Raw genomic sequence first — 23,948 nt, forward strand, 5'->3', positions numbered from 1 at the left:
GAATACATTAAATGCATGCATACATTTACATATATGTCAAAAGGGATTTGTTTTATGACTGTTGAATTTTACAATCATCTAGTTCCTTCATGTAAAGTGTAACTTTTGCACAGTAACTTTGGGGCCAATTTCTGAAATTTATAATCCATCCATTTTAATCCCTCTCTGCCCATTTTCGTGTTTAATGAAATTATGCACTCTTTACATCAAGGGTTTTTATTTGTATTATTTTGTTTTTTGTGGGGGGTTTTCTTGGGGAGTGGTAATTGGGTTTATTTATTTATTTACTTACTTAATGGAGGTGCTGGGGATTGAACCCAGGACCTCATGCATGTTAAGCATGTGCTCTAACACTGAGCTATCTATACTCTCTCTCCCAACCTTTTTTTTTTTTTTTTTTTTTTAAGAAAAGGAGGTCATCATTTAACGTGTGTGTAAACCAAAAGGAAAAGGAAGGAATGGCATCCATGAGTCTCCACATTCTCAGTGAATGGTTCTTAATGGTCTGTGGATGCACCCTCCCAGACGGAGGGTAGCTTAAGTAGAAAAAGTGCTGATGATTTCCTGGTCTTCCCTGGTTAGGATAGCCTGATGCACTGAGTAGGGTATGAGGTTTTATCCCAATACCCTAAAATGTGACCACCCCACTCCTATTAAATCAAAGATATCTTCTCACTGGTCCTTGCTCTCTTAGACTGTTAGACTAGAAATGGGGGCTTATTTCTCATTGATTATCATCCTTCTAAGACTCGGAAGGGATAGGGAGGAATATAACTATTACTGACTCATTATCTTTGTCTTACTTGATGGGATAGCTTAATAGAGCAACGTGTATAATGATTAGTTACATCATGTTTGATGATACAAACTTATTACTGATTCATAGGACATTATTACCAAGATACATTTAACTTTCCAAAGTCTATACGTAGAAACATAAATTTTGCTTCTATTTTTAAATTACTTTTACTTTACTAGGTAATGTATTTTCAGGGTCAAAAAAATCAAAACTTTATAGAAAAATATACAACGAGAAATCTCAATATCATCCTTTGCCACTTGATTATACCCAACATTAGCCCTAATAGGTAGCAATTTTTATTAGTTCCTTGTATAAAACCTTCCAATGTTTCTTTAAACAAATAAAAGCAGATGCAAGTAAGTGCATTAAAAGGTGCTCAACATGACTGGTCATCAGGAAAATGCAAAACAAAACTGCAATGAGATATCACCTCACACCTGTTACAGAGGCTACTGTCAAAAAGATTAGCAAAAAATAAACAAATGGGACCTAATTAAACTTAAAAGCTTTTGCACAGCAAAGGAAACTATAAACAAAACGAAAAGACAATCTACAGAATGGGAGAAAACATTCGCAAACAATACAACTGACAAGGGCTTAATTTTCAGAATATACAGACAGCTCATACAACTCAACAACAACAACAACAACAAAAAACCCAATTGAAAAATGAGCAGAAGACCTAAACAAACATTTCTCCAATGAAGACATACCAATGGCCAATAGGCACATGTAAAAAATGCTCAATATCACTAATTATCAGAGAAACGCAAATCAAAACTATAATGAAGTATCACCTCATACCAGTCAGAATGGCCATCATTGAAAAGTTCACAATTGATAAATGCTGGAGAGGGTGCGGAGTAAAAGGAACCCTCCTATGCTGTTGGTGGGAATGTAAATTGGTGCAGCCATTATGGAAAACAGTATGAAGAGTCCTTAAAAAACTAAAAATAGACTTACCATATGATCCAGCAGTCCCACTCCTGGGCATATATTTAGAGGAAACTAATTTGAAAAGATATCTGGAACCCAATATTCATAGCAGCACTATATACAATAGCTAAGACAAGGCAGCAACCTAAATGTCCCTCGACAGATGATTGGATAAAGGAGTTGTGGTTTATTTATACAATGGAATATTACTCAGCCATAAAAAGAATAAAATAATGCCATTTGCTGAACATGGATGGACCTGGAGATCTTCATACTAAGTGAAGTAAGCCAGAGAAAGAAAAATACCATATGATATCACTTATATGTGAGATCTGAAAAAATAATGACACAAATGAACTTACTTACAAAACAGAAACAGACTCAGACATAGAAAACAAACTTATGGTTACTGGTGGGGGAAGGGGTCAGGGTGGATAAATTGGGAGTTCAGAATTTGCAGATACTAACTACTATATATAAAATAGACAAAGTCCTATTGTATAGCACAGGGAACTATAGTCAATACTTTGTTGTAGCCTACAATGAAAAAGAATATGAAAAGGAATATATATATAATTTAATCTGTATATTAATACTGTATATCAGAAACTAACACACCATTGTAAATCAACTATACTTCAATTAAAAACAAAGATTAGCAATAACAAGTGTTGGGAAGGATATGGAGAAAGGGGAACTTTTGTGCACTGTTACTGTGAATGTAAACTGGTGCAACTACTATGGAAAAGCGTATGGAGGTTACCGCAGCATTATTTTAAAAAGCCAAGGTATGGAAATAAATTAAGTGTCCACTGATGGATGAATGGATAAATTGTGGTACAGATATACAATGAATTCAGCCATCACAAAAGAAAAAAAATCTTACCATTGTAACAACATGGGTAAATCTTGAGGGCATTACGTAGTGAGAAAACTCAGACAGAGAAAAGATAAATACCATGTGATCTCACTTATATGTGACTAAAAAAGAGGAAAAGAAAGAAAGAAAGAAAGGGAAACAAAACTCATAAATACAGGAAATAGAGTGGCTGCCAGAGTTGGAGGTGTTGGGTGAGATGAAATGGATGAAAGTGTCAGAAGGTACAAGAAAATCTGAATGTAAAAACCACAGGAAATCAAGCAAATGCAAATTTGGACATAATGAGATACTAGTTTGCATCCAACATACAAAATAAATTGTCTTAAAATACCAAGTATGAATGAGCTTGTGATGTTAATTCTGCCAAGAAATGGAAAAGCCAATTTTGCTAATATGAGTTCATAGACTCCAAGTCTCAAAACACAAAGCACAGTAATTATTTAATCAGTAACCAACTGATTACAGAACTATATACTTGGAAGTAATTGAACACATGATTTAAATTCTACTTAACAAATTCCCACCTACTGAAGGTTACTTTCATTATATCCAAATATATAGTTACTATATTTTTCATTTTCTTCCTAATGCAAGCTAATACATTTTTAGCAGCCAAACACTTGAAAATCAAGAGGATTTTATTACACTTTTACAGGTTGACTGAGTTACTATGATGAAACAGTAAAAAAAAAAAAAAAACAAAACAGATTTAGTGGAAACATCTGCAAGATTGGATAATTATTAAGGAAAAAAACAGAAGTGGGCTGGCTAATCTGTAACACAGTTAAAAGTACATGAAGAGAAAAGCTAGGACTTGGAGGTGTACCTGAAAGGATGGGTGAGTACGGCTAGTACAATTTCAGGGCACAGTCTTGTGACCCACAGTTCTCAAGGAGTTAGGGGATACGGGTGCTGACTTGGCCCTCCATGAAGGAGGCAGGTGATCTGATCTGCCTTACTAATAACCAGAATAGATGTTTGCTTCCTTATGCAACAGAAGGAAATCGTACGGCTTGGAAAAAAATGAAACCGCTCATTAAAGTAAAATTTTAGAAGTCCTAAGTTACTAAAATCCCATGCCACCTTAAATGTAAAATCACTAATAGTAGCAACACATTCCAGACCCTAATTGTTCTATAATTGTTGGAAAAGACATACCTCTACTTTTTTAAACTTCACCACGAAGTAGATCAAACTTTGGGCTAAAATTATCCCTGGGCTCTCAGGAATCCCAATTGACGTCAACACTTGGAAAAAGGCAGGAAACTGAAGGAAATAGTTCCTGCTCTTGGTCTGCTGTAACCAGCTCTTTCAAAGCCTGGGGTATCCTGTTCCTTCTCAGAGAGAGGAAGGAAAGTAACTTCAGAGTGAGGTTGCTGATATACGTTAGGAAGCTTCTAGAGGTCATTGGTAGCGCTCTGGCTTAATAAGATACACCTGCGGATCTAATCAGGAGAGAAGACCTAGTTAAGGAGAAACCTGGGCTTCTATGCCACATTTATAATTGCAGGGCGAGTTAGTAACTTAACCCATTTGAGGCTGGAGCTAACCGTTAAGGGTTTTGCTTGTCTTTCTCTTAGCTTAAACCTACAGCAATTTGCATCCAAAAAAACAAAGAAAGAGGGGGAAAAATGCTCAAAGAAAGGAAGAAAGGTCATGCCTTCATGAAAGACTTGAGCAGGCCATATACTTTGGCATGCTGCACCCTCCACTTAAAACCTCTGCAGCTATAATCCCCTTGTGAAAAATTAAGCTGTGGTTTGGGAGAAGGTATTTACAACACCTATCACCCTTGAAGGATGAATGGCCAGAATACATGAAGAATTCCAACAAATCATTGAGAAACAAGGCAACCTAATTTTAGAAATTGGCAAAAGATTAATTTGTCTCTTTGGAGAAGGAAAAGAGGCGAGCTTGCTCCAGGCCTGCTGGAAAAGGCTGGTAGGAGGAAGCACCGAGCCAAGCATCTGTGCCAGTGCCCAACGCCGCAGAGCTGGAGGGTTGCCACACCGAGACCAAGCCATCAGGTGGGACATGCAGCTCCCTGCAGGCAGGCAGGCGGGGAGGATGACAGACCAGCGCTGGCCCCGCTCCTCCAGACCCCCACCCCTCCTTTTCTCCAGATCACTATTGTAGCAACACTCCGAGCAAGATCTGTATGATGATAAACCGGGAAGTACTAGTGTAGACATGGCTTGGCCTCATTCCTGACTCAGATAATCTGCATCCGTCAACATTAGGAATTCTGCTCAACTCAGTTGCCTCATAGTTAATGTCAGAAGAAAACATTCTAGGAGTCAGAATGCAGAGCTGTCAACCTCCAGAGAGAGCTGGATCTGAAACCTGATCTATCAAACCACCTAATCTTTTGATACAGGTCCCAAACACCCAAAAATTTATGGGGAGAAGTATAAAAGTTAATGCAAAAAAAAAAAAAAGCTTTCTTAAATTGCCAACATTTTCCAGAGATAAAACTTTATTTGAGGCATCAAGCAATATACTGAAAGAGGTGAATCATGCAAGAGTGATGTCCTTATTCCCATAACTGTACGAGTGATACTCTCTGCCCTCTTAAAGGGGTGTGACGTGTGCAAAAACGAGAAGCACACAGCTTTCAGACATAACCGTATCTATACGAGTGCTTAAGAAAGTCTCCTTTAAATTTTATTGTTCCTTCTTTAAAAGGCACGTTGGTTTTATTTCGGAAAGCTACAACAGACTACTTCTACTGAGGATGAAGCTCTCCCCAGAGTTATTTACGAAATAACGCAGCTGCCTTTTTCTTTGAAGGGATTCTTGTCTTCTGGAATTCCTTTCACCAGAGGATCCTCTCCAGAACGTTCTTCAATATAGTTCTTTATTTCTTCAGAACATTTAGACACCTTAAGGTGAAAGAAAAGAAGAAAGAATCAGGTCAGGATTGTTTAAACTCTGTCACCACCCTTTATGAAATTAATATAATTGGGTACAACCAGCATTTTAAAAATGAAATAAAATAGAATAAAAATATTAGAGTGCAGTACAGAATCTATAAAATATATATGAATAATACAATCTATGTAAAATGTATTTCTTACTGTGGTCAGAGTCAAAAAAGTTTGAAAGTCACTGTATTAAAAAAATTAACCCCAGCAATTTCTATCCATTGTCTTTCATATGATTTCCTTCCTTTGTTAAAATACAATTATGATGCATCCACAATATTTTAGGAACTAAAACATACTCCACTTTCAATCTTCCATGCTAATGAACAAGTGTAGTAGCAGACAACCCCCGAAGGTTTTTGGGTGTGTCCTGCAAAAATGCTCACTGGGTGTATGCCAGGTTCCGCAGTTTTACAGAATGTCAGAAGCGCTGGAGAAAGTCTAACTCTGGAAAGGCTATAATTGCCCCAAATCCACCCCCTCCACACCCCTCTGTCTCTGCTCAGAATTCTTTCCCCTTGCTTGACGGCAATGATCGTAATAAAGGTGAATTCTGAAGCTTTTTAGGCTTATCTGAGACTTGTGTTTATGTAACTAGTTTAAACTTTTACTGAACGGAGAAAGAATTGAATAGCTTCTCTTAAAAAAGTCTGTCCTTAACAGACAGTTTGCAAGAGTGAGTTAAAAAAAGTGTGTGTGTTGGGGGTTGGGGGTAGGGATAAAAAAGAAGGAAAAAAAGAAAGATTAGGGTCTTAATGAAGGCCTGTATTACTAGTAAGAAATTAGAAGTAAAAATCATAGAAGCTCCCTCCAATGGAGACCTCTAGGCAGATGTTCCCACTGATTTTGTAATCTAGATTAGTAACCTTCAAACTGTTTTCATGGGGACCACTAAAAAGTGTGTGCATATGTATCCTTATTTACTTAAAAATAAGTGCAGATACTACTGTGGTAATATATCAGGTATAATAATAAAACATAAGCTAAAAAGTATAAAAAGATGAGATTTTAAACTAACCCCAAATACATTAGTTTGCAATATCAGATCATTATGTTGTATGCCTAAAATTAATGTTTCACGTCAATTATACCACAATTAAAATTTTTTAAAAATCAAACATTTTATATTTTATTCTGACACCCCAAAGATTCTTGGCATACCAGTGTGGAGGCTACTGATCTAAAATTTAAAACTAAGAGATATAGTTATATGACTTAAAATGTGGCAAAATAAAATCTTTCAAAGACCATTCTCTCAGGTAACACTTGCTCTCCCTGTTGCTGGCATTCATAGTGTGGGCATTTTAAGTGAATTCTCAGAGGTGATGATGCAAGTATTCATAAGCTGGGGTCTGTGGCCACAGAGAAATTTGTCGATAAGATTCATGTTTCCCCAAATTGTATCTGTTCTTACAGAAGCTTCTTCATCAGGTTTCCAAAAAGATATGTATCTTCCAAAAGTTAATAATTACTTCTCAGATGCATTTCCTTCCATGATCAAGAGGATATATTTGAACATCAATTAGCTAGAGCCAGAATTCAGCCTGTGAATTTTGTGTTCTTGACATGAGCAGAGCACATAGCTTAGAAATGACCAGTTTACTGACAGAATAATGGAACAGGCATCAAAAGACATGTATTTTAGTGTTTTAATAATAACTGCCCCATCATTATCTCTGGGGTCTTAAATGAGGGGCTAGTTAGCTTCTTTGGGATTTAGATTTTTTTATCCTTAAAAGTGAGAGGGTTGAATGATCTCTAAGAGCCACAGTGTTTTTCTAGCACTGACACTCTATAATTCAAAGTGCATAATAAAATGCTGGAATCTTATTATTAGGATTTAGATGCCTCTCCCTCTGTTTCCTAAGGTTACCCCGGAAGTTTTCTCTCTTTCTGGTGCTGACTTGGAGTTTTGGGAGCTGGAAAACCAATCCAGTAGAGCGTGTCCTAAGGAGTGGAGGCCGGGAGCTGGCAGGGAGGTACTGCTAATGAGTGATACCTTTAATTTCCTCATGGTCAGCCACATCCAGGCCTCTGCCCAATTTCTAATTTGAAGGTTTAAATAACTGGAACACCCTTGTCTCTTTTTTCCCCTGTAAGTTCTGCATAGTGGTACCAAATATTAAGATAGTCCAACTTTGCACAGGCAATGTTTTACTTCAGTATTTACAACTCTGTTTAATATGTAACCCAAGATTCATTGTGTGAAAAAAATCCAAGTGGCCGACAGACACTTTGCCATCCACAAAATGGGTCCCTTAAAGTCGTGAGAAACAAACCTATTCATTGGATCCTGTAACTTTTTTTCCTTTAAACACAGCAGTATTTTTAAAGCTACAAAAACTTTCAACATGGATGGAAAGGACTTCAAAATCTGGGAAAAACAGGGATTTGGAAGTTAAGGTTAAATTTAAGAAAAGAAATGTATAAAGAGTAAAACCCCCAAAAGCCTGTATCTTCCAAACATCACTCAAAATGTGCATCCTGAGTAACAAGACTGTTTTAAAAAGAAGTCTTTCTTTTTAAAATTTAGTTTTAATGGCGGTACTGGGGACTGAAACCAGGACCTCTTGCATGTTAAGCGTGCATTCTACCAGTAAGCTATAGCCTCCTGGACAAAGTAACAAGACTTGTCAGGAACAGACTTCCCACAACTAGAGCAGGAAGGTAAGTGAGCATATTAACCACACCTACTTCTTTTTCACTGTTTTCCTTAACTTTTTCTAGTATTAGACCACAGAGAAATAAAATTAGTCTAAATTTTTCTGACTGGATGGAGAAAGGAAAATTCTCTTAAAAAATATCTATCCAAAAACCTATTCCCAGACTACAGGTTGCCTGACTGGGGAAAAAAGAAGAAGTGAAGGCCCCTATTACCAGTAAAAACTTGGGAGTAAAAACTACAAAGTCTCCAAAAAAATTCAGTGGAGACCTCTAAACACTGGGACATATGTTCTCACAGAATTTGTAATCCACTTCTAAAATTTTTGGTCACAATCACTAAAAAGATTTTTTGTATGCAGTATACATATAATTATGTATTTACAGATAAATACAAATACTGCTGGCTAGGTGTTAGTTCACTGCGCATACTTACAAAACATAGAGTGGAAATTATAAAGGAATGAGATTTACAAATAAAGATAGAAATTGTAATGTTTTGCTCTCAAGCCCCAGTGGACTGTTCCTCACACACCTTGGAGAGCCCTGATGAAACTCAAAACTATGTAATTCAAGACTTCCATTGTGAGTTTTAAAAAACCTTTAAATACCATTTTTCCCACTATGAAAAAGATCAAGGAACTAAGAAGCCATCTGCCTTTTCCCTACAGCTTGAGTTTTTAAAACCAACTGTCTCTAACAGCAGGCAGAATTTCTTGTCTGTTTCTCCCATTCTAAGTTCCAGCATTTGGCTTTAAATGACTCATGGGATCCCTGCTCTCTTCTTTACCTCCTATGATTTCTCCACATCAGCTGGAAGTTTCCAAGCACTACCAAAGCCCTTCTTCAAGAGAAGCCAAAAAACAAAACAGAAACAGAAACAATAAACCCTCCCCCAAACCAAAAACCAACCAAACAAAAAACCCCAAACCAAAAAACAGAACACCTAATGCCAAAAAAAACCCATTTGTTCTACTGTAGCAAACCAGGAAAAGCTGACCTTAGTTCATTTCATAGAAGGAAATATTCTGGGACATCCAACTTACTTGTTGTCTCTGCAACTTGACTTCTTTGCGAAGTTGCTCAACTTCCATCTTCAGCTTTTCCTTTTCTGGCAAATCTTCGATGTGAAGGGCCGGCATTTTCGCCCCAGAACTGGGCTCAGGGACAGCTCTTGAGGTGGAGCAGCTGTAAGCGCCGCAAACTTGGGCGCGTCCCGAAGTAGCTGCGCTGCCCGCGCACCCCGCCCGCCCTCCGGCGCAGGAGGTGACCGCCTCCCCGCGCGGTGGTCCCCAGCGCCCCGACGACGTGCTTCACACCGGCTCTGCCTAGTGTCCTAAGACCTTAAAACCCCTGGTCTCTTTCTCGGGTACCCAGAACCCCGGGAGGCCTGCTCCAGGGAGGGTTAAGTTTGCGACGCGGCCGGAGAGCGCGGAGAGGCTGCCGCGCTGCGCGGTCCGGCCTCCCGCGGGGATGCTGGCCCGGCCCGCCCTGCCTCCCGGCCCTGCCACGCCCGCGGGGGACCGGCCTGGGCTGGAGCCCAAGCGTTGGAGTGGAGCTAGCCCACTTTCCTGGAGAAACAACAAAAAGTTTTACTTTTTGTTCCTTTTTTTCCCGTTCCCAAGTCACATCCGGGTTTTGTTTGTGAAGCAAGCGAAGGAGGATACTACCCCGCAGGAAATAACGGCCAAATCACCTCTCCAAGAGTTTAAAAATATACAGCATGTAACTTTCCCCAGTTACATACATGTTTGTGGGAAATGTGGACGCTTAAGAAAAGGCCAAAAAGGAAAATGAAACTGAACTGTAATCTCAAACACTCAGCCCATCTGTTGATGTTTACCCGGCCAGTCTGTTAAATGCCTAAAGCAGATTTACGAAGTTTGGGATAAAAAGGGCATCGGGTGTGAGTATTGCTTGTAACTCGCACGGCCATTTTCTGACATGAATAAATTGTCCTCATCCCCAACAGCAGAGTTTTTGTTCTTTCTTCAGGGGACTGCTTTGTAATGTTTGAACTATAAGCGGAAAGAAGACAAGCCGGAATCTTACAGTTCTTACCAGGAAGTGTTTGTCTGTCAAAGGTTTAGGTGACACTTGACACCAAGGGTTTGAATTCCTGGCTCAGGCACCTTCTTCAACGTTTGGCATGGATCCACTTAGCATTTGTTTCTCTGCTTTCTGGAAAGCAATAGTTATCTAGTTGCCACTGTGCAAAGCCAGGAAAAGTGTATGATGTGACAAATGTTTACTTGCAACGTAAAGTTTCCCTTTGACTGTGAACGAAAGCCTCTTCAATGATGCTCAAAAGACTAGAATTAAAAATAAAGCCTGTAGGAAGAAAAATAAAGTATCCCAAGCAGTCAGATACATATTACTCTTTCTCCCCAGAGATTACCTCCTGCCTATAGAGTCAAATTCAAGGTGAGTGGTGGCATTACCTGAATATTTCAGGGTACTTGGCCTTACACACCATAGGCACTCCCCTGTTTTGTAGGCAGTTTGTTTTTTTCCGTTTGTTACTTCATAATTCTTCGCCAGGCTTCACCCTCTTATCCTCAATAAATTTATTAGTATGAAAAGAACAATAAGATCCTTGACCAGTACTCATGGATTCCAGTCCCTGCTCTGCCACTGGCCATCACTAGAAAAGACACACTTCTTTCTGGATTTTGGTCTCCTACTTTGTAAAATATGTGATGGGCTAGGGGAGGGGTGAATTAGCTAAGGTACGTTTAGTTTCTAGTTGTAATTATATATCTATATCTAATGAATTACTTTCACAAAGAAAAATATTTAGGAGCTTCATTTTCTGTATTTGAAATACCACACATTCCAGAATCTCCCAGGCTGAAAGAAATCAGATCAGCTGCTAGAGTTTTCCCTGTTTGTATGCACTGAGCCAAGACAAAAAACTCACATCTGTCTCCAGAACTGATTTTTTTTCTTTTTGATTCCCCATTGCTTAAATTTAAGGTTGGTTAAAAATAACTTAAATAAGTTAGCAAAAGTAGTTAATGCGGCCTGAATTAAATAAGCTCAGAACCCAAATTAAATAAATTGGTAAAGTAAATTAATGTATGTCTGTTCCAAATCATAAAAATAGATTTATTTGGCCTGGAAATTTCTTCCCTGTGGAATCATCTAGTTGCATGCAGTGATATTTCTAAATCTGTAATGAGTCTTCAACGTATTCCACAGTATTATGAGACTTAGAGATGAAATACATATTAGTATACTTAAAAAAAAACTTTTATTCTTATCAAATAATTCACATGCTAAGTAAACTGAATAAACTAAACTTAGTTGGGAAATGCTGAAATCCCATGATCACACAGCATTCTGAAGAATGTTTTGTTGTTGTTATTGTTGTTTGGTTTTAAATGGTAAAATGATGGGCACATTTTTTTTGTTTTAAACAAGAGTATGTAACTCCCTCTTCCTAAGCATGGAATTCACCTCCCAGAGAGTAACCACGGTAAGCAATTTCTCAAGTATTTTCAAAGAAATATTTTATCAGCAAAACATTTTGGATAAACAAATGTTAAAATCCATTATTAGTTGTATCCAATTGTGTTAACTTTTTACATATTTTGTACGTTACCTCTAATAGAATTTATTTTCTAAAATAGTATGAGTAGAAACCATTCTGCAGTGAAAAATGACACGTGTAATAAGAAAAGAAAAGAAAAAAGAAGACACTAATGAACTTATCTACAAAACAGAAACAGACTCACATAGTAAACAAACTTATGGTTACCAGTGGGAAAGGAGATGGGAAGGGACAAGCTGGGAGTTCGAGATGTGCAAATACCAATTACTATATATAAAATAGATAAAAAACAAATTTCTTCTGTATAGCACAGGGAACTATACTCAATATCTTGTAATAACTTGTAATGAAAAAGAATATGAAAACAAATCCATGTATGTTTATGTCTGACTGAAACATTATGCTGTATACCATAAATTGATACATTATAACTGACTATACTTGAAACCCCCCAAAAACAAACAAACAAAAAACAAACAAAATGCTCCCTATTCAGAAAAAAAGAAAAAAGAAACGAACCTTTATTAGCCCAATGTCTTGACAAATGTTTTAAAGAATCTGCTTAAAGTGGAGAAAGAATGAGCTTTTCAATAAATGATTCTGGGTCAACTGGCTACCCATATGGAAAAAATGAAATCGGAGTCCTACTTCACAATGAAGGAAGAAAAAAGTTCAACTGAATTAAAGACTTATATGTAAAAAAGTAAAATTATATAGCTGTTCGAAGACAATGTAGGAAATGTCTCTATAGCCTTGAGGTAGGGAAGGATTTCTTTAATAAGGTGACTAAGAGTGCAAGATTGACCAATTTGACTATATTAAAACTCAGAACACTGATTCATCAAAGGATTCTATAAAGAAAGTGAAAAAGCAAGCCATAAAATAGTTATTTATAATCCAAATAACTACAAAAGGTTAATATGCAGAATATATAGAGAACTCCCCAAAATCAATTTAAAAAAGAAAAACAAATTGTTAAAATGTAAGCAAAAGAATGAATGTGTGTATTTCACAGAGGAAGAAACACAAATGTCCCTATAACCTATGAAAAGATGCTCATACTCATGCTTATTAGTAATAAAAGAAATGCAAATTAAAAGAAGAAGATACCATTTCACACTCACCAGACTGGCAAAAATTAAGAACTCTGAAAATTTTAAGAGTAGGTGAACATATAGAAAAGGGAAAGACCTCAAAAATCCTGCTTACTGGAGGAAATGTAAATTGGTACATCCACCACTTTAGAAAACAGTTTTACTCACATGTATGCAATGGTGCAGTAATTCTACCTATAGGTATATACCTCAAAGAATTCCTTCTATCTGTGCACCAAAAGAAATGTACAGGAATATTCATAAAATACTGAAAATAACTCAAATGTCTACCAACTGTAGAATGAATGGATAAGAAGACTGATATACGTTTACAGTGGAAAACTTTGCAGCAGTAAAAATGAATAAACTACAGTTAAAAGCGTCAACATGGATCATTTCAAAACTGATTTTGCAAGAAGCAAGTTAACATGAAGCATGATTCCATTTATATGAAGTTAAAAAGCAGAAAAAACAACTAAACAGCAGAAAAAACAACTAAAACAACTAAACAACTAAACAACTAAGCAGAAAAAACAACTAAACTGTAAATCAACTATACTTCAATTTTAAAAAAAAAGAGTACGTACATGAGTAGTTTTTTTTTTTAAAAACCTATAAACAAGGGGATTATAACAAAATTCAGAATGGTGGCTTATCTCTGAGGAGAAGAAGGGTAAGATGTTCAGGGAGGGACAGAAGGGACTTGTAGAGATGGTGATGTTCCGTGTTTTGCACTGGGTTGTGGATATGTAAAAATATATTTCAATACTTTAAAAAAAAAAAGAATCTGCTTAATACAAATAAAGTTAACTAGGTGGCTACTCTAACTTTTAAAAGAGCAAAGACTATGACATATGTACCTTCACATGCAAAAAAGGGAAAAACAATTCTTTGACTATTTTTCTGATGTATTAAATATGCTATTAAAAATCCATATAAGAAAAGTATTTAAGAAAATACTAAGGGCAGTTTTATTGGAGTTGACCTAATACTACCTTGAACTTAAAAAAGACCAGGCTTCTGGTTTCATTGTATCTTGTGATTTTTGCAAGACAGATCCTCTCTGCCTCTGTTCTGTAGGTATAAAATAAAACTCTCAAATTCTGCTCTTCTAAAACTTACAAAGTAAATGATGACTGTTTAGGTCATTAAAATGATGGTTTCTTTAAGGAAAGCATTCAACCTGCATTTCATGCACTCTTGGTTCATTTGATATTTGGTTCAGTTTGTTATAACAGTCACATGAAAATCTTCAGGAACTCACCTATTCTATGTTCCTAAGATTCCTTTTCTAGATAAAAATAATGGGAAATCACAGGCTGATTGGTGCCTGATGCTCCGATTACCTTAACAATTACTTACAATTCATGTTATCAAAATGATCTGCCATTTCTGTCCATATAAAACTTCGATTTCTACTGCATATAGGTGGTCATTTTTGTTACTCAGTTTACTGTCTTCCTCCTGGTAACATATTCTTTTAAGAATTTAGGACGTTTGATACTAGTCTTGTTTTGAAATCTAGCTAAAATAAAATCAATCTTAATTAAAACAAGAGTGATCTTTTTTTTTTTCTTGCTAAAGCTTAAACTAACCAATACAAAACATCCTCAAAGTTCAAGTCTCAAAAGATGTATTATTATGGTAACAATGTATACTAAACCCATTCCCACTCATGACATTAGGAAATTTTGTTGAAGAGCCAAATGCTAAGGCTCTGGAGTATTTTTTGGTTTCCCTGTAGCCTTACTTCATGCTTTTTAACCTAATAATCATGGCCTTAAAATAGTAACTTCTGAAAAAAACCCAGTATCACTCACTGCCAGTTGTAGCTGTGTAGTCTGAGGGACAATCATGATTTTATTTCCTTTTTCCTGAATCATCTTCCTCTATACTTCCTTCCTATAATTTTTATCTTATTCAAATTTCTGCTGACAATCTGTATTTTTAAGCAACAGGAAGTATACCCTATTGTTGATCTAATCATGCGTTAAGCCAATACAAATTCTGAATTATCCAATGTAAAAGTACCACCCTTGCCTGCTTTTAACTGGATTAAGCACTTATTAAGTTAATTAAGTTGTAGAGACAATTTATTATGGCAGATTCAAAGATGAACAGAGCTTTTGGCTTGCCAAATTTACAATACAGCATTGATATTAAGACACCCATATAAATTATAATAGGAGAAAGCAAAGTAATGTTAAATGACTTAAGGATATATAGAATACTCTGGGGAGGGAGTGAGAGACAGAGAGGGTTTTTAGTGAGCCTCAGGAGAGCAGGAGGATTTCAAAAGACTGAAATGAGGTGGAGTGGAGGGACATTTCAGTATGACTGAAATCAGTATGACTAAATCCAGAAGGTGGGAAAATGAGGTATCATGTCGCGGACTGTTTAATAGTTAAGACTGTTGACTACATGAAGTCTAAAGGGTTTATAAATAAAGGACATCTACTAGGTTTTTCCTATATGTTTATCTTCTATCTAAGTGATTTTAAATATCCTCATAAGAATCCATCTTGGGTTCCATTTTACGTATGAGAAAAATGAGGTTCAAGTGTTGAAATTATTTGTCAAGGTCTCAACTAGAAAGTGGATGACTCAGGGTTTTCACTTAGAATAGTCTGGCTCCAAAATCTATTTCCAGTTGTTGGATGAAAGCTAGAGATGTTGGTTAGGTCTATATATGTTACAAAATGCCATAGCCAAGATTTTGTATTTTTTCAGTCAGGAAAAAAAGATATATGGAACACTTAAAAAACATAAATTGCACAGGGAAAACCCCTAGAGACAGACTACAATTAAGCAAACAAGCAAATAGATAAAATATACAGTATGCTAGAAGGTGACAGGTGTGATGGAGGAAAATTTGAGTGGGAAATAGAGATAGGAAGTGCTGGGGCTGGGGCTGGAGAGAGTTTTTGTAATTTTCCACAGAAGGAAAAGAGCTTCTCCTGAGGAAAGAAGATAAGACCACTTTAGTTTATCCTGGAATTCCTTAATACACAACACATTTTTGATACATGTGAGTGTGTTGCTAGCCATTCATCCAGAGATCCAGAGTCTGGACTTGAGAAATTCACCAGTTCACTTCTCTAAGCCTTGATTTTCTGCACTCCAGATTGAAGGGATTGGACAAGAGTCAACAGATTTTTGTGGGGCATTTACTATGGCCACCGTGGGAGGGCACCTTGTTGGGAGCCAGACTCGGGATGACTTTTAGATACCCTTCCATACCAAATTATAGATAATTCTTATCTTGTTTTTAAAAGGTTGACAATCAACTAGCATTTCTGAATATTCTGATCACTGATATATCCAAAAACAGCACTGTACAATGTGGGATAGCAATACCAAACACTAACAACAAAAATAGTTTCTGAGTTGGGGTAATTAACATTTGCCTTTTACAGAAGCACAGGCAAGTTCTCTCGTAGTCATCAGCACAAACACAGTGAAATTTGGCTAATGAAAATTCAGTGAGATGCCAGGAGAAAACTGATTAGCAGGATGATACAGAGGATAGCTATTATTCTATCATCTTGTCCTTACACTGCTACGGGGAAGAGGACCATACGGGTGAATCTTCATGGGAATGGGATGGAATGGCATGTGTCCTAAAGGATTCTAGGTATTTTGTCTAATTCCATTCCCAGGAACTACACTAGTTAACACTTACTGGCTCTTATTATATGCTAGACAATATGCTAAGTGCTGTAGTTACCCTAGTGCAATACTTAACTGCCAGGAAAAATGGGATAGGACCATTATTATCCCCGTTCTACAGCAAAAGAAACTGAGATTTAGAAAGATTAAGTAATTTATCCAAAGTCAGTTAGGCAGTACAGTGCTACAGCCAGAACTCTCTGGCTTCTCATAACCTCTATTTTAGTGATGGTTAAGTCCACTATCCTCCGTGACCACAGGCGGAACCCTGAAATCCAGTTGGTGGTTTGGGAAAAAGTCATGGCACTGGTTACAGGTAGAATTGGTAAGAATGCAGAAAGAGGTTACGTTAAAACGATTGCTGCAGACTGGGGGTGGAGAGAGAAAGGGAAACAGAAAACAAAACATCAACAACAAAAATCTTCACAGCACATACTCTGCAAGATACGTCTTCCATGAAATCAGAAGAATGGACTTGCTAACTCTGTAAGCAAGAGAAAGGTTGAGGAAAAGGGTAACTCTAACCATGAAATTTCTGGGTGGACTTTGAAAGGGTAATGGAGAAACATAAAACATTAACTATAATGCTGGCATCCAGAATAAAATCAACTCATTCATAAAACACAGGAAAGGGATCAATCAATATTGTCAATTATGTGTTAAACTCTGTGCTAAGTACTTTAAGAAAAACATAGACTTATACATGATTACATTCCAACTTTTATTAAAAGCTGGTATTTATAATTTAACAATTCATGTACATGCTCAGTAGTATAACATATGACCCCAAATTAGTATTGACATTAAAGCTCAAGATGTTCCAAGATTTTTTTTTTTTTCTTTATGAAATCACACAGCCTCCTTTGAGCTCCTTGAAGGGATTTTTGTCCTCTGGTACGCCCTTTACTAGGGGGTCCTCCCCAGATCTCTCTTCAACATAATCCCTTACTTCTTCACAACATTTGGACACCTTGAAGGAAAAAAATTAAGAGATGACTAACTTGGTTTCATAGAAAATACTGCAGAATCGAAGAATGTATCTATAAAAAAATTTTTTTGGGGGGGAGATCATTAGGTTTGTTTCTTTGTTTAGTTATTTTTGGATGGAAGTACTGCAGATGGAACCCAGGACCTCGTGCCTGCTAAGCATGTGTTCTACTGCTGAACTATACCCTTCCCAATAATAACTTGAAATTTTTTCGTGTGTGTTACATGTTTTTTTTTTTTTAATGTGATTCTGCTTTCTGCCAGTACATTTGTACTTTCTACAAGAAAAGAAAAAATAGCTACTCTCTCGCCTGTCCTCCTGGATATCTTAGGCAAAGGCTACACAGCTGGCTGTACTCCAGCTAGGGGTTCTCAGCAGACGCTGCCTCCAGCTTCTTTGAAGGAGACAGGATCCAGGGGTCAGAACACAGCTGACAACACAAGTCAAGAATGTTACCACAGTGAACATTGATTAAACCTTTTTCCTCATTCCAAAAATATGACCTATAAAGGTGGAAGGCAATGAATAATTGTTAAATTCCAGGCTTATCACCACTCCTGGATTCTCAGAAGTGTACACAAGTAATTTTATTTTAAGCTTAAGTCTACAATGATTGATCATGATTGTGCACTAGAAGGTGAGCTCCAAAGGGAACTTGGGCTGATTTGTTCACATGTATCCAGGCATCTAGAATAGATGGTGCTCAGTAAATAAATACTTGCTAAATTAAATCATTCATTTTGTTTTTGAGCTTGCTCCTTAGTCACCAGCGCCATTACAGTAATGACTTTGCAAAAAAACAGGCTTTCATATTTTAATGGACCCAGCCAGAACCTGTTAATGTACCATTTAACATCTTTTAGAGAGAGGGAATGTTCTATACGTATGTAAATATAAAAGTGTGTGTATGTGTGTGTGTATACCTGCATATGTACACATGGAACCAAATTATTCTTTTAACTATCAACTTACTTTCTTTTCACTGAATAGATCATTCATGACATTAACTCGAAGGTGCTTCATTTTTGGCAGTCCATGAAGTGACCATTTTTGAAATTATTACCTAAGGAATTTATTGCTTTATTTTAATAATATCTTTATGCCATTTTTGCATGAAAATTCCAAGCAACATTAGACAGAAGATTTAAGATTATTTTCCAACTCTTCAAACTTATCATCTACATATTAGAACAAATCGTGTCTAACTGGGGCAAGGCATTGGTCAGGTGGCTCCTTCATGGGGCAACACTTGGAGTTTATGCACACATTTGCAATATGCAATAATTGAGATTCCTTTTTTTTCTCTTCAAAAATTCAAAATTGAGATTTAGATACACTTATTTTTCCTTGTTCCAAACACCAGCTCTTTTAACCCCAACCAGACTCCAGGAACAGAGGAGTAAACTGCTCTTTTAATGCAGGAGTCAGTGAGGGGTTAGTTTTGATAGTGCCTGGCTAGGATCTGAGGATATGAGTTGCAATAAATTACCTAAAATCTTACGGGCTTAAAAATTACTTCAGGGAGGCTTATTCTAAGCATGCAGAGTTTAATGCAGGATTACATGACGTGGTGAAAAGAGCGTGGGCGTTAGATTCAGGCCATTCCCGGTCTGATTTTGGCACTGCCCACTTACCAGCTGGGTGTCTTTAGTTAAGATAGTTCATCTAAGGTCTAGTTACTTCATTTACAAAATAGGAGGGGCAACACTGGTTGGATTAAGTACCTGGCATACATAGATACTCAGTCAAATGGTATCTATTTTTAGCTATTACTACAAAGATTATCTTTCATCTTTGCCTATTATTTTCACTTAGCTTCAGAAATGTGTTAGCTTCAGAAATTGGATGCAGAGAGTTGTCTTACTCTGACAAGGCCACTGCCTTGATAGCAAAATAGATTAAGGCATATTATGAACCAGTCTGGTTCACAGATATCAATAACAATCTTTAAAATAGTAATTATCATTATATAATGTTAGTATCCCCATTTTATAGAAGAAGAAACAGAGGAACAGATAAGTTAACTAATTTAAGTGACTGTTACACAGAAAGTGGTGAAGCCAGAATCTGAACCAGGGAAATGGTTCCAGAGGATATCCGCTTAGCCACACTGTGATACACTAGGCCGTCCCGTGTCAGAGCTTTGGGTCCAGGACTGGGAAGTTTGTGTGTGTGTGCGTGCATGTAGTTTTGGCAGTCTGATATTAAATTAATTCGACTTCCAAGAGCAAAGACACATTGAATAACAGGGAAAAGGAACCCCTAAACCTGACAAATGACGATGTATGTGATGTTTACCCCAAGTCTTTACCTCAAAAGTCTATTTTATTTTCTCCAAATTGCAAAGATAAGGATTTTAATTTTTTTTGGTGTCTGTTCCAAGCTTTTGTGCTGTTTATAGATTTAATTTTATCTTTACAGCAAAACATGTTTTGCTTGTATGGAAAGGGCAATGGGGAAATTTGAGACAACTATAAACATAAAAGAAGCCAAAATTCCAATTTTTATTGGGAGTAAGAGTTTTGAACAAAGTATGAAGATAATACAAACTCCTTTTTTGCTTTGACCTAATTAAATGAATTTTTAAAAAAAAATACATAAAATATACTCTTATCACTTGTTGGAGGAGTTTTGGTTCTAACTTTCCCAAAGTGAAGAGATGTAAAATACATTATCTAAATTTTCCAAGCTTCAGTCATGGTTTGACAGAAACTTTCATTCCTTTGCCATATCTGCTTCTTCTACTGGCAGACTTTTGGTAACCATTTCCAAGATAATGGAAATACTAATCAGTCTAAAATAATCCTTATGCCAAAAGGGCGTATTCTGGGCTGGCAAATTCTGCTCCCCTCCAATGGTTTTTAACCTGATAGTGTTACAGTATCTCTAATTTAAAATAAAATTCAGGGGGGGAGGGTATAGCTCAAGCTGTAGAAGGCATGCTTAGCATGCATGAGGTCCTGGGCTCAATCCTCCGTACCGCCTCTAAAAATAAACAAATAAACCTAATTACCTCCCCCTGCCAAAAAAAAAGAAAATTCAAAAGAGAGCAACAGTTTACCAGCATTCTTTCCAGTGTCACTTCTTTCTTGAGCTGGTCAACTTCCATCTTCAATTTGTCCTTTTCTGTCAGGTCCTCAATATTGATCACTGGCATCTTTTGCCTGCTGAAAAGGTAGAAAGTTAGTTTACACACCCGAATTGCTGAACTTGCTCCAAGCAATGCCAGCCAACTCTTCCCGTAGCTCTTAACTTACTAAGTGGACTTTCTGTTCTAACTTCCTATGATAATCAATTTCTCATGAATGCCTTCTGAACAATTCTAGCACTGCATGCTAGCCTTGAGATTTTAAAGCTTCCTTATAATCCTCACTAATATGATTAAGCCAAGCATTTGACTCTATAAACACCTGCTAATAGGTTTGTGGGGAGAGGTCAGTTCAGTCAGTACATAGTCTTAAATAGCCAGTGCTCCTCCCTTTCTCTGTTTATTTGCACAGTGTAAAAACTTGAGTTTCCAACCCTCATCTCCAACTCCAAAGCCCTCTACCATATGATTTGTGCCATTTAAATTAGTTTGAGGTCATTCTGAGGACTGCCCATTAATCCCCTAAACCGCAAGAGTATTTAATCTGGTATTAACAGAGAAACATACAAAAAGTGTCATTATAAGTTCTTTATAAATAATGGATAGAAAGGTGAAGCGATAGAATGAAAATATAGCAAACAAACAACCTTGTAAATTAGAAATAAACTATCATATTGCTTAGAAGTGTTTTTCCATACAATACCTGGATTTTGTATGTAACTGTCACGATGAACTGGATAGCAATGATGAGCAAATGCAGCAGCTTAAAGGGGACGTGGTGAGTCTGATCTACCGATGCACATCACAGATGAACAGACTCTTCTGCCCTCTTGGCAATTTCTTCTCCCCAATCAGATCGATGGGCAATGGGAAAGATGGCACAGTAGCTGGTGACTCCTGTATGAAATTGTCTAGAAAATATTTCACTGTAGCCAAGTGGCATAATGCTTATAATCTCTCCTTCTTTGGTCTTCTCTTCTCTTGTCTCTCTGGTCCAATTTTTATAGTGACAAATTTTTAAGAAAGTAGACATATTCAGGTCACATGCTACTTCAGAAAACAACATCATATATCTATATAAAAATACTCTGCTAATTACATATCACCAATTAACCTATCTCCTTGTATTTGTATAGTATTTCATTTCCAAAACCTTTGAAGAAATATTATTTCCCTTCCCAATTTTATAATATCTTGCTCTTCTCTGGGAAAGAGGTAGTTGAGCATATTTTTAGGGATGAATGCCTACATAGGCCAGCACAGAGGAAGAAGAGAACACCATAAGCCAATGTTTCCGATATTTTTTATTTCTGCTATTCCGTTCTTATTTCAAGAAACAACATAACAATGAAGAAGTTATTACTTCCTTTGTAAGTATTGTTTGGTATTTGAGAGCCCATTCTCTATTTTATTCTTACCTTACTTTTCACTCCCTTCAGACTATCTACAAAAAATTCACTTAGTGAACTACGCCAGAAAGAGAAAGAAAAATACCATATGAGATCGCTCATATGTGGAATCTAAAGAAAAAAAAATCAAAAACAAACAAAGCATAAATACAAAACAGAAACAGACTCATAGACATAGAATACAAACTTGTGGTTGCCAAGGGGGCAGAGGGTGGGAAGGGATAGATGGAATTTCAAAATTGTAGAATAGATAAACAAGATTATACTGTATAGCACAGGGAAATATACACAAGATCTTGTGGTAGCTCACAGCGAAAAAAATGTGACAATGAATATATGTATGTTCATGTATAACTGAAAAATTGTGCTCTACACTGGAATTTGACACAACATTGTAAAATGATTATAAATCAATAAAAAATGTTAAAAAAAATTCACAAGTGTTATCTATTTCTGCTCATCATTTTTACCTGTTGACATTGTCCTTTGTACAACTTTTCTCCATCTTGGAAATTTTTTTTCCACTTGGCAATGGCTTTGACACTTTCCACGTATAAAAATCATTTAAGGAACGCATTAAAATATGAGCCCAACCTAAGATACTTTGATTTGGGGTAGGGCTTAGAATTTTATTTTCTCTGTTCCAGAGAAGACCTACCATATATTGCCAATAAAATGATCATTCACTGGCACTTGCTAGCTGTGTGGGCCTGATCAAGTTACATCACCTCTCTGTGCCTCAGTTTGCTAGGAAGTAAGAGCAACAATAGTACCTACATGGCAGATTTCTCGAGAGGAATAAAGACTGCATAGCAGCGTATAGCAGGGAGCAAGCACGCCGTACATGTTAGCTGGTGCTACTTACTCTGTACCTCTAGACTCTCAGGTTGTGCTGTCTTACGTGTCATCTGCTGACAGGTAGCTATGTAAGTGTTCTTAAAGGACATCACGTGGACATGATTTAGCTCCTTTAATATCATGTGTAGAAGATGCTGTTGGGGCCCTGCCCAGATCCTCCCCTCAGAAGCTGGGGATGTTGACTGCCAAAGTTCTGCATACATTTATCCTTGGCTGATGGAAACCTCTTCAGCTGGTGATGCCTGGCCATTGTGAGTGTCCTGGAGCAGATGGCTGGCTGAAATGGGGTTCTAATAGCCCAAACCACTTGACTCTGGGCTGGAAAATCTTGGTGTAATTAAGAAACTTCCTGAGCACCCCATGAGTTCAGTATGAAGCTAGACTTCTGAAACCACATCTTTGCCGACCTCTCCTCCTTCATCCTGCTTTCCTCCTTCCTTCGGAGGTTTCTCCTGGAGCTCACCCTCAACACATCACTTGGACAAGGATCCCTGTCTTAGTCTCTGCTTCTAAGAACTCTAAGGCACAGTGGATGTTAAGGACATTTACAAGAACATCCATATCTTTCATAACTTATGTCCTTCTAGGTTCTTGGCTGAGACCGTCCTATGATAAAAGGTTAATAGGAGAAAAACAAACAAAAGTTTAGTAACATGTATACTTCCTGCACACATGGGAGAGACCCAGGAAAACTGAGTAACTCAACAATACGGCCCAAGCCAGTACCTTCAATATCATTTCCAGCTAAAGACAAAAGAAGATGTTGGGGAGGGGGAGGTGGAGGAGGAGTCAGTTATGGGAGGTGATCAGGCAAAGCAAAGCAAACAGGGTTATGCAGATCTGAGTTGCTGTCTTCTCCACTGACAAGAGTTTTTAGAGATTTAGACTCATCTTCCTCGTCCTGGTACAGAAAGGAAGACACCACTACAAATGGAGATTTCTCTTAAAATGTGAATGTCTCTTACAAAAGGATGGCTTCTACTTGGTTTTCACAGCTTTTCCTGTGTCTGCTGTTTCTTAAAAATAATCAGTTCAAAATATTCCTTATAGCAGTGAGGTGGCATATTTTGGGGTGGCATAGTCTGC

At 37.1% G+C, this 23,948-nt stretch overlaps 2 protein-coding genes across 4 annotated transcripts; both read right to left on the reverse strand.

Moving 5' to 3' along the window:
- Positions 1–5,076: 5,076 nt before the first annotated feature.
- GNG11 (G protein subunit gamma 11) lies at positions 5,077–9,762 on the reverse strand. Its single transcript, XM_010979666.3, has 2 exons — positions 9,250–9,762; positions 5,077–5,500 (listed from the first exon to the last, which is right to left on the reverse strand). Exons 1-2 carry the CDS (start codon positions 9,343–9,345, stop codon positions 5,375–5,377), a joined length of 222 nt encoding a protein of 73 aa, XP_010977968.1. The 5' UTR covers positions 9,346–9,762; the 3' UTR covers positions 5,077–5,374.
- Positions 9,763–17,285: 7,523 nt separating this feature from the next.
- GNGT1 (G protein subunit gamma transducin 1) lies at positions 17,286–21,581 on the reverse strand. Of its 3 annotated transcripts, none has more exons than XM_031454549.2 (3): positions 21,299–21,581; positions 20,569–20,674; positions 17,286–17,489 (listed from the first exon to the last, which is right to left on the reverse strand). In XM_031454549.2, the coding sequence occupies exons 2-3, from the start codon at positions 20,662–20,664 to the stop codon at positions 17,361–17,363; spliced, it is 225 nt and encodes a 74-aa protein (XP_031310409.1). In that variant the 5' UTR covers positions 20,665–20,674; positions 21,299–21,581; the 3' UTR covers positions 17,286–17,360. The 3 variants fall into 3 exon arrangements, with proteins under 3 accessions (XP_031310409.1, XP_010977969.1, XP_031310407.1); XM_010979667.3 differs by lacking the exon at positions 21,299–21,581 and adding an exon at positions 20,765–20,827; XM_031454547.2 differs by lacking the exon at positions 21,299–21,581 and having other exon boundaries at positions 20,569–20,735.
- Positions 21,582–23,948: the final 2,367 nt, after the last annotated feature.

The sequence above is a fragment of the Camelus dromedarius genome, chromosome 7 (assembly GCF_036321535.1).
Source record: "Camelus dromedarius isolate mCamDro1 chromosome 7, mCamDro1.pat, whole genome shotgun sequence".
NCBI classification, from domain to species: Eukaryota; Metazoa; Chordata; class Mammalia; order Artiodactyla; family Camelidae; genus Camelus; species Camelus dromedarius.